This window comes from Pelmatolapia mariae, linkage group LG15 (genome assembly GCF_036321145.2).
Source record: "Pelmatolapia mariae isolate MD_Pm_ZW linkage group LG15, Pm_UMD_F_2, whole genome shotgun sequence".
NCBI lineage: Eukaryota > Metazoa > Chordata > Actinopteri > Cichliformes > Cichlidae > Pelmatolapia > Pelmatolapia mariae.
In genome coordinates this window covers 15807901-15819954 of record NC_086240.1, presented here as the reverse complement: position 1 = coordinate 15819954, position 12054 = coordinate 15807901, and the positions used below count along the sequence as shown (strand labels likewise).

Here is a 12054-nt window from a genome sequence, read left to right as displayed (position 1 = left end):
TTTGCCTGTGACAACATACTTGGAAATTAAAATGTTTGCATGCATTATTTAGACTGCTTCTACGTACTTTCAACCACACACACACACGCAGAGATGCCCCAAAGAGAAATACTGTAATTGGTTAGTCTCAGAGTCACATGGTGCTGCACTGACGAAATATATACACAATATTAGCAAAACGGCTGATGGTTTTAAATACAATTATTGACAAGCTGTTAACATAAGCATTAAATATACTGGCATTATATTTCACAAGTTCAATAATTCCTGATTTCTGTAGCAATACGATTTTTTAAGATCATGCAGCATTTGCGTATGAATGTAATTCCATCTAAATATCATTGCTTTGTTTCCCTTATCTGTTACATTTATCAGCTTTTTTGTACTCTTTTATACTGACCCACTTAAATAAAAAAGGTAACTTCATACTTTGAGTACATCGTGTGCTTAAATCCTTCCCAATAAATAATTGAAACACTAACGCTTATTAGAAAGGAAAAGTGTGCTTGTAGAAACTCTTTATACTCATTTTCCTACAAAATACAAATAGAAATAAGATTCTGGGGGAGGCAATGCAGGGCACAATAACCCAAATGAGCAGGTCAAACATCTGCAAATCCATTATGGAAAGGAAAAAAAAGAAAAGAAAAAAAGAATAATTAAAAAAAAGATTTTCTCATCTATCTGCCAGCAGTTGCCACCAACATGAGGCACAAATCACCCTCCAGCTTTCAGTGGAAGAACGCTGGATAATTTGCCTGTCACTTCCACCCTTGTCAAACCAGCATCTGTCATGTTGTTTCAAGTCAGTTTGTGCACATTGTTGTGGTGCAGTGCTCAAAATTGGAGGAAAAAAAAAAAATTCACACCAAATGTCTCAAATCCTTCCCAAAGCCTCCATCTTTTTGATCATCTGCTTTCCAGATGCACCATAACAATAAAATATATTTTCAAAATCTACAAAGTCTTTTTTGCTGTTGTACAACTATAGCCAGCATTAATACCAACACATTTTATTGCCAGCATTTAAGAAGTTGCATCATGTTGAAAAGTTTCAACTACTTGATCAGGCAAGTCTGCTCCTTCCTGTAGTATCGACAAAAAATGATCATTTGATATGACTTGCTGAAGTTATAAGTGAAAGAAATTTGACAATTAAAATCCTGTCATCAGTTCTTTGATCACAACAACAGTGATAATTTCTCATATCACCATTATAAAGCTCATTAACTCGTCATTAACTGTCTGTATTTATATAAGTCACACAATTTCCTGCACAAAGTAAATGTACACATTGTTATGGATGAAACTCACTCTGCAACCAAGTGTGTGTATGCAAGTAGGATTTGTTTTACCTGCCAGTTAAAGGTAAACAACCAACAAGTAGGGCTGGGCCATATTATACTCTTCACTGTTTTTTGTAAAACATGCAAGCAGGGCGTCGTTATTGCCGTATTTGTCGGACTAAGGTGCTCGTAAATCTGGGAGTAATCTGGGTCCAAAACTCTGTCCGCTTCAGGTCCCAAAGTCAAAACGAACACTGCGGCACACTGAGAGTTGAAAACTGTCTAAAGTCTTTCATCTTCAATAAAACGATCAGCATTGCTGCTTTACCAAGTGTAACAATTAAGTTTAACATCCAGGCATCCATGAAAACAGAATTTATTACATTTAACGGAGTTAGAAGTTAGCAGGAAGTTAGCTTGCTAGTTTCGCTAGTTACCTAAGCATGATATAGCATGTTCTGACTGAGAGGGAAAAAATTTAAACTTAGAATACAGCATTAATGAATCAATGGTACAGAAGTGGAGGAAGCAAGAAGAATGAGTTGAATAAAGTTTGATTTATCTGACTGCTTTGTTTTGCTTAATGTGCCTTATAATCCCGTGCACCTTATGGTCCGAAAAATACTTATTTGACTTTATTTGGCACACTGCAGTTTAATGTTGCAAAACACCTCTTTTTAACTTTAGTGGATATTATACATGGTTATGCTCAGGATATGTCAGCCCATTTCTACTGGAAATGCCTTTTGGTTAAACTGTCAGCAAGGAATTTGCATTTGCACTTTTAAATTTTTATATAGCTTTAAAGCACATAAAAACAGCTGCTTGTTTAAGTGAAAATAAATGGATGGTTTTTTTGCGCTAGTAAAGTTGTGGAGTTGTATTTTGTCTCGCATCAATTATATCGTCAGTTATATCGTTATCGCAAATTTTCAAATATATACCGTGATAAATATTTTTGGCCATATCACCCTACTCAACAAACAAGTATCTTGTTAGATCATTCTAAGGTTCACATACTTTGCAATCTGTGTGGGCTGTGAGTCCACTGTTCACCTCAGCTGTCAATGCTAGGTGAGAAGTGTCCATGTCCATCTTGTTTACTTTGGAGGAGGTTGTAATATCAATAAGTCGCAACAAGTGTCTGCAACAATACTGGTAATAAATAAGGATGTTTATGTTTCGTGTTAGTTCAGGAGGCTTGAGGTGAAAAAGAAGAGGATCACATTATTCAGAGACCGTTGTGTTTCTATCATATATACAAATTAGATGCACACTAATCACATATATGATTCCAATCTGTAAATCCAATGAGCATATCCTGACACGCTAAAACTGTTTTAACTATAAAACAACATGATACTATACAGGATAACTCGCCAGGTTGTTGATAATATGGGTTTACCACAAGCTTTTGACACAGAAGAAATCATGGATAAGAGCTCAGCTTAGTATCAAAATGTAGGTAAAACAACTAGCCCTTGTTATATGCTATAACTTGTTTTGATCAGCCTCTAAACTACATGGTACTATAGCCCAAGAACATTTACCCAAAATGCAGTTTTTCAAGTTTGCTTCAGTGAAACATCAGGAAACAGAGCAAACATCCAGGTTACCAGTGCTTGCTTCTGTTACCCTGTGTCACAGATATTACATCGGTCCATTGGCACTGCTATATATTGACTTCAGATTGCGAGACTTGAAGTTGATCTAAAATTGATTTGCTTGCAATTTGTAAATGTAAATGTATTTTTAGTTGCAAGAATTTCATATGTCTACTCCTTGTATATGAAGACTTTTTAATCAGACCTATGCATTTTGAGGGCCTGTAGCTTCCATATTATAAAAAGGTAAAACTTTGGTATATTTAGTAAAGCCTTAAATTTACCATACAATATAAATACACACCTAATTCTGAAGGGGTCAGGTGAGAACACTTGCTAAAAAAACAACACTGCAAAGTCTACAAAAGTATAGTGCTACAACTGGTAGGCATGTAACATAAACAACCAGGCCTCCACCCCACATGCCCGTCTCCACCTAAAACACACAGACAACAGACTCCAGGAGGTTTTATACCAGCCTCCCGTGTTTCAACCAAGCAGTGTCACATTTCACTTGATGATCGCATTTTGCTGTCTTGCATTATCTCCTGTGCAGTCAGAGGCTGTGCTTACTGGCTGTCACTGACATGAGAATGAGACAAGTACAAAACAAACGTCATAGCATGTAACAGGTGGTTCTTGCTTTCTCTGGTCCTTTCAGCCTTGTGAAGCATCACAGGAGACAAACTTCAGCACTGAGCTTTAAATATTGAGATTGGTTCAGTAAAGTATGGGAGTGTGTATGGGACTCCCTGCCTCATCCTTATTTGTTAAGTATTGCAGCAATTCTGCCTCTAGCAAAAGAGTTATATTTCAGTATGTTTGGACTAGGAATCCCTTTACAATAGCTCACTATGTAAACTTCTCAGTGTGAAAAGAAAAAAAGATTACAGTGTCTTTCTTCAGCTTTGACAAAGTTGTCTTCTCTATTAAGAGCCTGTACTATTATCTTTTTTTTTCCCGCCTGTACCATTATCAACATACAGGAGACAACAGAAGCAAACATTTTATGGCTTAGCGGTGTCAAAGCTGTCCAAAAACTATGCTCCAATATTAATTTTAAAACACGCATAATAAAACCACTCAAATATGCATTTCCCCTCATCAGGTCTAATCACAGGGGAGCTTTTAGATACAAGCTGCAACCATTAAGCTCACATATACAGTATAATTAGTTTCTGTTAACTGTTATTTACACACAAAACAGCCTGGAAGAGTTGGTGCCATCAGACAACTGTTATGGCTCACTAACATTTACCTTTACTTGTTCAGCCAATATCCACCCACTTACGTCCACTCATTAAGCTACGCTAAATCATTCACCTGTCTCCTTGCACTGATAGCTGTGTGTCTGAAGCAGAGCTGCACCTAGCCCTACGGCACATAGCTGGTCTGACTTTGACAAACACTATATTGCTCACAGATAAGTTGGGTCTTACAACTTTTCAGGTGGTTAACCAGATTCCCTTTCTGTGTCCTTTGGGTGACAGATATATCAATTCAATATCTGTATGGGCCAGGAACATCCTTGCTTACCAATTGGTATATCAAATAAGATGGTATTTACCTTAAAAATCCTTGGGAAATATTCATGCTCTCTCTATAAATGGCACAGACACAATTCAGAACTTACCACAGACTACACTTCTCTCCAACCAGATTACATAAATTATTCAAAAGCACTTCACCGCTGTGTGTGAAATGTCCAATTGAGCAACGAAATCCATCTCATCAGTTTGTGCAGTGTAACAGATTACAGATTTTGGGGGATTCATGTATTTGAGCGATTTATCAAGGCTTTTACCAGGGTGCTTCCTTTTGCCCCTCTTACAGCATTGTTTGGGGTGGTTGATTCGAATAGTGTGAAGTGTCGCTGTGAAGCTCAGGCTTTATAGACAATGTTAGCAAGAAAAATTGTGCTACAATCTTAACAGTCTGAGATACATCCAACTTTCCAATTTGGGTGGCTGAAGGAATTAGAAAATGTGCTAGACCCGTGTCAAACAAAGCAGGTCTCCTTTAGAAAATCTGGCTACCAGTCATCAGCTTGATTGAAAAACTCAATCTTTATTGTTTTTATAAATTAGAATATAAATTGTCCTACTGTAATATGAACCTGTGCAACACAAAATAATAATGTTAATTTAGTCTGTTTGTAAGCTTTTGGTATTATTCTTTTTATATTTTTAAGAATTTGAAAACTTAAACAGATATTTTAAATTATTATATTTGTTTATCAAATGGGCAGAGATAACAGGGAAAAAACATAAAATTCTGTTAAGTCCGGCAAGACAAACTCTTACCCATCAAAGGCCCATTCTGAACCAGCTGCCTACAAGCTTGAAAATACAATGCATGAAGGTAACTGGACTTCTTTAGGTTTGTGAGGACAAAAGGGTTATTGACCCACTATTGATCATGTGAGTCAATGTGATGCTCAGAATCAGCTCCAAAGGGGATAGTCCCCCACTAGGGGTTAATTACCCAGGACTCTCCACCAGTTGTTTCAGAACTGAAGAAGCCTCTTGGATGGAAGCCGAAACCTCTTCACAAACCTAAAGAAGTCCAGATGCCTTCTTTTTCAAACCCTCAAGACTATCATGGCCTGGTTGACTGAGACCCTACACAGACCGTGCTTGCCAAAAAAATAAAATAAAACGGTAGAGTGATGAAGAGCTGTACTGGCTGGACTTTAAAAAAGGCAGCTATTTTTTGTGTGTGTACAAGACATGGAATAAACACTAAATGACAAATCAAAACTTATATCAAAGCCAAATTCAATTTTACAATCAGTGCATCAGGCGTAGAGACACTGATCCTTCAAAACACCTTGACGCAAATACATAAATCCTTCTTAGCCACTCGGACAACATGGCTCTGGAGATGTGCATTTGTCATTACACAACATCCAGCAAGCACAAAAAAAAACCCAAAAACCAAAACAATGGGTCAAGAGATGTTAACACAACTACTGACAAAACTGTCCAAGAATATAAAACCAATGTAACATACTTTGGCACAGAGCCTTTTCAAACACCCTGTGGTCAACTCTTACAAACTGCTTGCAAGTGTTAATAGATGTGCTTCATTTTTTGCCAGGTTTCTGCATACAGCCCAGCTTTAAAATGTGTAATGCATTTCTGGCTGCATGCACAGTGTACCTGCAGTGGATCCGGCAGTGTACACACACACACACAGCAGTCATGACAGGCAGACTATTTTAAGCGGCGGACCCCTTCATCCTCTTACCTTTGAGCTGCGGCAGCGGGGAGAGCTCGACCGGAGCGGTGTGAGTGCGATACTGAGAGGAGCCCTGGGATTTTCTCTGCTTCTGTGCCTTCCTCATGGACTTCCTCGTAAACCCATCCACTTTCTCTGATGCGGAGATGGCCGACATTTTGATGCATAAAATAAAAAAAAAAAAAAAAAACTACCTTGACACTTTTTGCACTGTATCTCCTAGGTCATACGAAAAGCTTCCTTCCCCTTTTCACATCAGAAGGCTTGTGTTATTTTTGTATGATCCAACATGGTCGGTCGGTACGGAGGTTAAGCTGTGCCCAAAGACTGCATCATTATCTTGCTCTATGAAATACAGAGGAGGGGGGGATAGTCTTCAAAATACGAAAAAATCCGAATTTAGTCACACGACACCACCCACACTACACAGCACTGAGCGACCAACACGACAAGAATAAGCTCCTAAATTTCTGACTTTTTTTTACTGCTGCATTGTGATCGAAAAACGTCTACCTGTTGCAAAACATAAGAGATGCATTGCCGGATTGAAGCTGTCTACAGTAGACCTAAGCTGACAGTTAGCTAGCCTGCTAAAATTAGCTGACGGTTACAACAATTTGCACCGCTGCTGAGGGGGGAAAAGTTACGAAATAAAGTTGCCCCGTTAATTTTTTGCAGTTCTTCGGTAAAACACAAAGTCCGCGTCTCCGAGCACTGGTTTAATCCTAGACGGAATTCCGCTGAGTGCGTTTTTGAGAGAAAAAAACTATCCGCGATCGATGAAGTTAAATTTCGCTCGTCGACTCATTTAGCACTTGAAAGTTAGCCTCATCCACCTAAGAGAAACTTCACCCTTTGCCACACTTCCGAATGAATCGCGTGAGACTGTTTCGCTAGCACGACCTCGATAAAGACCGAGTATTGTCAAAAACAGCAAATTACTGGATGTCGAGCTGAGGCAGGCAGCCGTAAACACTCCCAGTGCAGCCGCTCCGTCACTGTGTGTCTGTGAGCTTGACTGCGGAGCGCTGACAGGGGCACGTCACTGATTGACGCTGCTAACAGCCAATTAGAGGCGAACATTTCAAAAAACGGGAACTTTTTAAACCAATCAAGCCGCGCAGAAAGCGGGACTTGAACATGTGACATGTGAAAACAAATAGGTGATGCTGTACAGGCAGTGGTGTTGAACAAAAACTGGCACACGTCTCGTAGCAATACGTTGAAAATAATAATAAGATAATATAAGATTTTCATTTGTCGCCGTGTGTTTCTTTGCGCTTTTTAAAGAATTACCCCACCTATAGTTTCAGTTTTTAGCCACAGATTGTTTTAGGATTAAAAAAAGAGATCCTGAGATATTGCATTTGGAAAAACTCCGATAACAAAGAGACTGAAGAAGTCACTTGGATGAGTGACGAAACGTTTCTCTCACCGAAAACTTATTAAGAGATTTAAGTGTATATTTGAGCCTGTATGTACACTCATGACCCCGGAGAGAAAATCCAAAATAAATTCAACCATGTGCACCCTGTTCTTGTTTTTTAAAGTCATTAAAGATGTATGCTGTTCAGTCATTCCACCCTGGAAAACTCTGATAATAACTGTATGTTATGTAGGAATTCACACCACTCTTTGGCCCTGCCTGTATCACTCCCTAACCCGATGCCTTCCTCATTACATGCTGCGTGTGTTTATAAAATACAGGTATAAACCCTAAAATAAGGGCCTTTCCACAGGAAATTAGGTTTTTATTTTAGTACATTTACTTTGTCTGTAATAGAGACAAAAAGAAAGTTTTCTTTTATCACTACACTTACATCAAAAGTAACATAAAAGAAATCTAGAAGAATGTATTCTAAATAGCCTAAATTATTAAAAAGAGTGCCATAGATCTAAGTCCTGAAACCTTTGGCCTAATTGTAAATATGGATTGTATAAAGATGTTAATAATTTACATCCTCAATGTTAATTGTTGTCATTTATCTTTTTTTATCTATTTAGATGAATCGTGTAATAGATTTTACCATTTTCTTTCCCCCTATGGATACAACCTTATTCCTCTTCAAATTCCAAATTCACAGATGTAAATCTATTAATTTGAAAATGTATTTGCTATTATAATAGAAATGGAATCATAAGTGTGAACAAGTTTTTCATTAGAAAAAAAAGGATCCAAAATATTGTTTAAATTTTTTTTTTTTTAACAGGTCTATGCAGTCCCTCACTGTTTCCACATGAATTTAGAGGGTAAGTAGTGGTCCCAAGTAGTGCTACCAATCAATTGCACTTCATAAAGCGAAGCATTTAGAAATGCCAACATCTTCCCAGGATTGGACGTCCCAGCAAAGTCACCCCAAGGTCAAACTCTACAATGCTCAGCAAAACTACAAATCCCCTAGAGCTACATCTCAGGTCTCAGTTAGCATGCTAAATGTTAAAGTTCATGGCAGTACAATTAGCGCTACCATACCAGGAGAAAACATAGTAGCAGAGCTTAGGGTTGCAAAATTACATCTGAACAAACTTCAAGCCTTTTGGAAAATGTCTTCTGGATGGACAAGACCAAAGTGGAGAGGTTTGTCCATAATGCACAGCATCATGTTTTGAGAAACGCAAACACCATATCAAGACAAACATCTCCTAGCAACTATCAATGGCCATGGTGGAGTCGGGGGTGGTTTGGGCTTATTTTGCAACCACAGGACCTGGGCACCTTGTAGTCATTGGGTCAACCACAAACTCCTTTGTAAACCAAAGTATTATAAAGTCGAGTGTGAAGCCATCTGCCTGACAGCTAACGTTTTGCCAAAATTGTGATATGTAACAGGAGCACAGCGGCATATCTACAGCAATGGCTGGAAAAAGAAATGAATCAAGGTGTTGCAATGGCCCAGTCAAAGTCTAGACCTCAATCTGACTGAAATGCTGTGCATAATCTTTGCCCACAAACCTCAATGAACTGAAGTGACACAGTTAAGAAGAACGTGCAAAACTTCCTCCACAGTGATCTGAGAGGCTGAAAGTCATACAGAAGTCAAATATTTAAGTAACTACCATCAAATACCAGTATACCATCTTTTTTCTTAATAACTTACTGTCCATTTTCTCACCTATCATGTTTTTATGTTGGGTTTTTGTACTCTTCAGTTCAACATGCTTATCGCTCACCGATGCATCGATATATATATATATATATATATATATATATATATTGTAGCGAACCCCCCCGAATGAAGGATGACACTTTACTGATGACGTTTTGAGGGTTTAATGGCAGTAAACCATCAATCTCACCGTAAGAGCTGGGGATGTATACATAGAAACAGCGTGTAAGCAAAAACAAATCCACACTCTTACAATCGTAAACATTATAACAAAGTACGTTCAACGTAACATCTAACAAATGTAGCCTCTGTCACAAAAACATCTAAACATGTCCTTATTTATGTCATAACCATACCTTGTGCCTCTATCAAGGGGGCTGCTAATAACAAAAGAAATCTCCATAGGCTCCGTTAAACCATGACATTTCAATCTCCCGCGACTGCTGCTGAAAACTGCGCCAAAAACAGTAGTACAGGAAATCGTCCCATCAAAATAAAAGCTTCTACACCCAAACAGGAAGTTCGTAGTAGAAAACAACGATGAGTGTCAAAATAAGGTGCAAGGAACTAAATAAAGACATTTAGGGTTATTTACACTCCCACCAAAATTATGAATAATTGGTTTACATAAGAACCACTATGAATAATTTTCCCCAAACAAAATAAGCCATGTAGGAGTTACCTTAACAACTTTCTAACAACAACACAAGTTTTTGTACTGGACGCTCCACAACTGATAGTTTAGTAGAGCGTTGACCTTTGTTATTGAGTCTCCTTTCTCCAAGTGAGATCTTTACCCTTCGCACAAGTCCATCTTTCCCACTGACAGTCTCTACAACTCTTGCAAGTCTCCATTCCCCTCTGGGTGCCAGTTCATCCATTTCCAACACAACATCACCTACTTTTAGATTCCTCTTTGGTGAGTGCCACTTTTGCCTTGAAATGATGTTGTGAATGTATTCTCGTCTCCAGCGGCTCCAGAACTGCTCTGCAAGGAACTGCACGCGGCGCCACCTCTTCCTGCTGTACAGGTCCTCATTTGAAAAGGCACCAGGTGGGGGCAACGGTGCATTGGATTTCATGTGCAGCAGATGATTGGGCGTGAGCGGTTCTAGACTGTTGGGGCTGTTCAAGTTATCTATAGTCAGGGGTCTGCTATTGACTATAGCCATGGCTTCGTAGAATAAGGTCCGTAATGAAGCATCGTTGAGTCTGTCATGAGCCAGTGACAGAGTGGTATTCAGCACACTTCTGACAGTCTTTATCTGACGTTCCCACACTCCCCCTGTGTGACTAGCGTGGGGTGCATTCATCACAAAGTCACATTGTTTTTCAGACAGGTATGTATTTAGTCTCTGAGTGTCTAGCTCATTTAAAGCTGCTTTAAACTCATTCTGAGCACCAACAAAGTTCGTTCCCTGGTCACATTGGATGTGTCGAACTGCACCTCTGATTGAAATGAAACATCTTAATGCATTAATAAAAGCATCAGTAGACAAGTCCTCTAAGAACTCGATGTGAATGGCACGAGAACAAAAGCAAGTAAATAGGAGTCCATACCGTTTGTGTTGTTTTCTTCCCTCTGTTGTCACGAATGGACCAAAACAGTCCATGCCGCAGTGTGTGAAGGGAGGAGAGGGCTCTAAGCGTTGTGGAGGTAGGTCACTCATCCTCTGACCCTCTGGAGCTTTGCGGAGTCTGCGGCAGATCACACATTGTCGGATGAATGAGGCAACTGTTTTACTCATTCCAGGAATCCAGTAGCCACTGGATCTGATTTCATTTATTGTGAATCCTTTTCCTTGGTGTTTTACTTTGTCATGACAGTGAGATATTATGAGTTTGGCTGCATAATGTTCTTTTGGGATCACGATCGGGTGTTTGAAGGTGTCACTCGTTGCATGCTGGAGTCTCCCTCCCACCTTGAGGAGACCATCTGTATCTATGAAAATGTCCAGTTTAAACAGTTTGTTATGATGTGGGAGCTGTTCTCCTTTCTTCAGCAGTCTTATCTCCTGTTCATACGTTTGACTTTGTACATCTCGAATGATCACAAGTTCAGCATTTTTCTGTTCACTCACTGTAGCTGATGCATTTGACTTGATGTGTCTAGCCCTTCTTATGAGATGTGCTACAGCCTTAATTACTTTGGACCAGGAGGAGAACTTACTTAGACGTTCAGCAAGACTTACAGTGTCTGTGACTTTAGTTAACATTGTCTGTACTTTTCTGACTTCTGGATCTCCTATGGTCAGATCCAGCTCGACAGGTTGTGCTGTGGGCAGTTCATTTTTCCACAAAAAGGCGGGGCCAGTGAACCAGATAGACTTATTTAACTCTTTGACGGTTACACCTCTCGAAGCACTGTCAGCTGGATTCAGTTCTGATGGCACGTAAAACCATTGCTGAGGGCTTGTACTTTCCCTGATCTTCTGAACCCTGTTAGCTACAAAGGTGTGAAAACGACGTGCATCATTGTTTATGTAGCCCAGCACCACCTTTGAATCAGTCCAGAAATACTCCTTTGCACCATAACACAGTTCTTCCCGTAACATGTTGCTGACTGAGACTGAAACTACAGCTGCTGTTAGTTCAAGTCTGGGGATTGTGGTCAGTTTAGTTGGAGAAACTCGAGCCTTTGCTATTACCAGAGAGCAGTGAATTTCACCTTTAGCGTTTTTTGCCCTCAGATAGCTACATTGTCCATAACCACTTGAGCTCGCATCTGAGAAGTGGTGCAACTCTATTTCTTTAGTTTCACCAAAGTTAGCAGGCAGGTAACAGCGAGCTATGTTTAGCTTGTCTAGATTTACAAAG

The 12054-nt window shown here is 39.3% G+C and overlaps 1 protein-coding gene across 1 annotated transcript in view; it reads right to left on the bottom strand.

Moving 5' to 3' along the window:
* ppp2r5a (protein phosphatase 2, regulatory subunit B', alpha isoform) overlaps positions 1-7136 on the bottom strand; it is a 56922-nt gene extending 49786 nt beyond the window's left edge. The window contains exon 1 of the mRNA XM_063495109.1: positions 6140-7136. Coding sequence (XP_063351179.1) covers positions 6140-6287 — 148 coding nt within the window. The 5' untranslated portion in view covers positions 6288-7136. The remainder of the gene's footprint in view (positions 1-6139) is intronic.
* Between the last annotated feature and the right edge of the window lie 4918 nt (positions 7137-12054).